The sequence below is a fragment of the Ursus maritimus genome, assembly GCF_017311325.1.
Source record: "Ursus maritimus isolate PB19 chromosome X unlocalized genomic scaffold, ASM1731132v1 scaffold_X1, whole genome shotgun sequence".
NCBI lineage: Eukaryota > Metazoa > Chordata > Mammalia > Carnivora > Ursidae > Ursus > Ursus maritimus.
This window is the reverse complement of record NW_024423319.1, coordinates 1,388,055-1,390,572: the sequence shown is the minus strand read 5'-3', so window position 1 is coordinate 1,390,572 and position 2,518 is coordinate 1,388,055. Positions and strand designations below refer to the sequence as shown.

General features: G+C 59.6%; 2 protein-coding genes across 2 annotated transcripts in view; both read left to right on the top strand.

The window, feature by feature from the left end:
- LOC121102012 (protein FAM50A-like) overlaps positions 1-2,518 on the top strand; it is a 5,947-nt gene that overhangs the window by 1,911 nt on the left and 1,518 nt on the right. The window lies entirely within an intron of this gene.
- LOC121102010 (protein FAM50A-like) lies at positions 8-1,924 on the top strand. The gene is made up of 7 exons (XM_040626756.1): positions 8-148; positions 456-532; positions 899-953; positions 1,196-1,244; positions 1,327-1,397; positions 1,518-1,628; positions 1,750-1,924. Exons 1-7 carry the CDS (start codon positions 20-22, stop codon positions 1,756-1,758), a joined length of 501 nt encoding a protein of 166 aa, XP_040482690.1. The 5' UTR covers positions 8-19; the 3' UTR covers positions 1,759-1,924.

Here is a 2,518-nt window from a genome sequence, read left to right as displayed (position 1 = left end):
GGCGCCGGCTCTGCTGACGATGGTTTCGGGCAGTGCCCTGAGATCCAGGGAACTTGCAGAGACCAAGAGGCAATTCTGTTTTGTAGGTGAGGAGATCGAAATCACCTTCAGTTACTGGGATGGTTCTGGGCACCGGCGGACAGTCAAGGTAGGCAGTGTGGACTGTGCACTGCGCTCCCCGGGCCACTGTGGCCCGGCCTCCCTTGGAGCTCCTTGGGAAGGAGCTTTCAATCCTGACCTCAGAACGTCACCAGTCCTTTCCTGTGAGTGGTCCCTGGGGATCCTGGAGGGAGCAGAGAAGAGGTTCTGGGCCCTCGTGGGGGTAGCCAGAGGCTTCAGGGTCCCTGGCCAGGACTTCCAGGCCACTGCCTTCTTGAGAGCCCCTGTGCAGGCTGCCATGTTCTGTCCCCTACCGCTCACTTTCCCGGACGTGGGCGCTCGGGCCGCTCCTGTAGATGAAAAAGGGCAACACGATGCAGCAGTTCCTGCAGAAGGCACTGGAGATCCTGCGCAAAGACTTCAGCGAGCTCAGGTCAGGCTGCGTGGCGCTAAGCGTGTGTGCACAGGAGCGTGCTCGCATGCGCGTGCGTGTACAGCGCTCTGTCGCGGCTCTGGTAGCGGGGACCCTGAGTGGTGGCTGGTGCCCGTGGACCACCAGGGTGACGGGTCCCCAGGGAGGAGGGCGGCATGCTGGGCACTGCGCTCCTGAGAGAGCAGAGCTTAGGTGGGGCGCCGGCTTTTGTTCTTTAGCCCGGAGGTAGAGGATGGCGGGGTGCTAGTCCTGGGCTCACCAGACCCTGCAGCCTGCTTCCGAGCATTCTGGACTGCCGCCGTTTCCTGCTGGGTTTCCTTGGCGGGCTGCTTCCACTTGTCCACACCTCCTGCCTTTCTCCCTCAGGTCAGCGGGCGTGGAACAGCTCATGTACATCAAGGAGGACTTAATCATACCCCACGTGAGTCCCTTCTCTTCCGTGCGGCCTCGGGCAGGGTGGCAGCGTGGGGGCAGGGGGCTCTGGGGTACCTGGGGGCTTCTTGAGAGAGCCCCCTTGTCCCAGCCCAGGTCTTTGGCTTGGGCTGCTGTGGTCAGTGTGGGTCGCTGTGACTGCGTCTGGCCTGTGGGCAGGCGGGGTGGCCTGGTGGTTGGGAGAAGGCAACATGGGTCATCGGCCATCGCTTTCCTGCCTTCTGCTCCTAGCACCACAGCTTCTATGACTTCATTGTCACCAAGGCACGAGGGAAGAGTGGTGAGTGCACCGGCCCGGCCCTGGGGCGGGGGGTAGGGGCAGGCGGCAGGATGGGTCTCCGACAGCTGCTTTCTCCATGTAGGGCCGCTCTTTAATTTTGACGTTCACGATGATGTGCGGCTGCTCAGCGATGCTACTGTGGAGAAGGATGAGGTGCGGTGGTCCAGGGGCACTGGGCAGGGGGAGGAAAGGTGGAGGGAAGGAGAACTCAGCCCCCCATGGCGTGGCCATGAGCTGCAGGGCTGGGCCCGTCTCCCTGTCTTCCTCCCTCAGTCACACGCAGGCAAGGTGGTACTGCGGAGCTGGTACGAGAAGAACAAGCACATCTTTCCCGCCAGTCGCTGGGAGCCCTATGACCCCGAGAAGAAGTGGGACAAGTACACAGTGAGTGGCCGTCCTGCGGGGCCCAGGCACTGCGCTGGATAGCTTGAGCTGGGGAAGGGGAGCCAGGCTGCACCCCAACTCAGCTCCACTTGCCTTCTCTGTCCTCTTCTTCTCACCCCAGATCCGGTGAACGTGGAGGCTCCTCCAGCTCCCTGTGTCCTCTGCCCCCTCCCGGGGTCTCCAGGCACTGCGCTCACCCCCCGGCCCATCCCCACTTCCCCTGCCCCTGGTGGTGTCCCTTAACTGCCTTTTTCTTTCATGATAAATAAATGCACACCTCAGAGTTGGAGCACCTACATTGTGCTTTGGTTTAAACATTTTTTTATTGAGATAAGATTCACCATTTTGATCATTTGAAAGTGTACAATTCAGGGGTGTTTAGTACATTCACAGTGTTGTGCAACCATCATCTCTATCTACTTCCAGAACGTTTCTGTCGCGCCACAAGGAGACCCCATGCCCATTAGCAGTCTCTCCCCCAGCCCCTGGCACCCCCTTGTCTACTTTCTATCTGTATGGATTTGCCTATTCTGGAAGTTTCACATAAATGAAATCATACAATATTTCTGGTCTTTGTATCTGGTGAGAAAGTATGTATTTGGTGGGGGTGGGAGGGTGGAAGAGTAACGTGAGTCTGTGGAAGGGGGCATGTGCAACCCACTGGGGCCTGGGCAGGCCCAGCTGTCCTTGCAGCCAGCCTGCACTCCCCAGGGCACCTGTGTGGCATTGTGGTTCCTTATGGTGAGTGGGAGGGCTACTCCTCCCCAGGCCTTTGGGCTCCTCTTCTGTCTCCTAGCTGCCCATTGCATAGGGGACATGGCTGTCCTGTGGCTCCCAGCCACCCTGCATCCCTACCACAGCTATGGAAACCCACCTTTGCCCTCCTGCTG

Coding starts and splice junctions, on each gene's coding strand:
- LOC121102010 (XM_040626756.1), top strand. CDS start 20: ATGGTTTCGGGCAGTGCCCTGAGATCCAGGGAACTTGCAGAGACCAAG. Junction 954..1,195: donor AGGACTTAATCATACCCCAC/GTGAGTCCCTTC, acceptor TTCTGCTCCTAG/CACCACAGCTTCTATGACTT. Junction 1,398..1,517: donor CTACTGTGGAGAAGGATGAG/GTGCGGTGGTCC, acceptor TTCCTCCCTCAG/TCACACGCAGGCAAGGTGGT.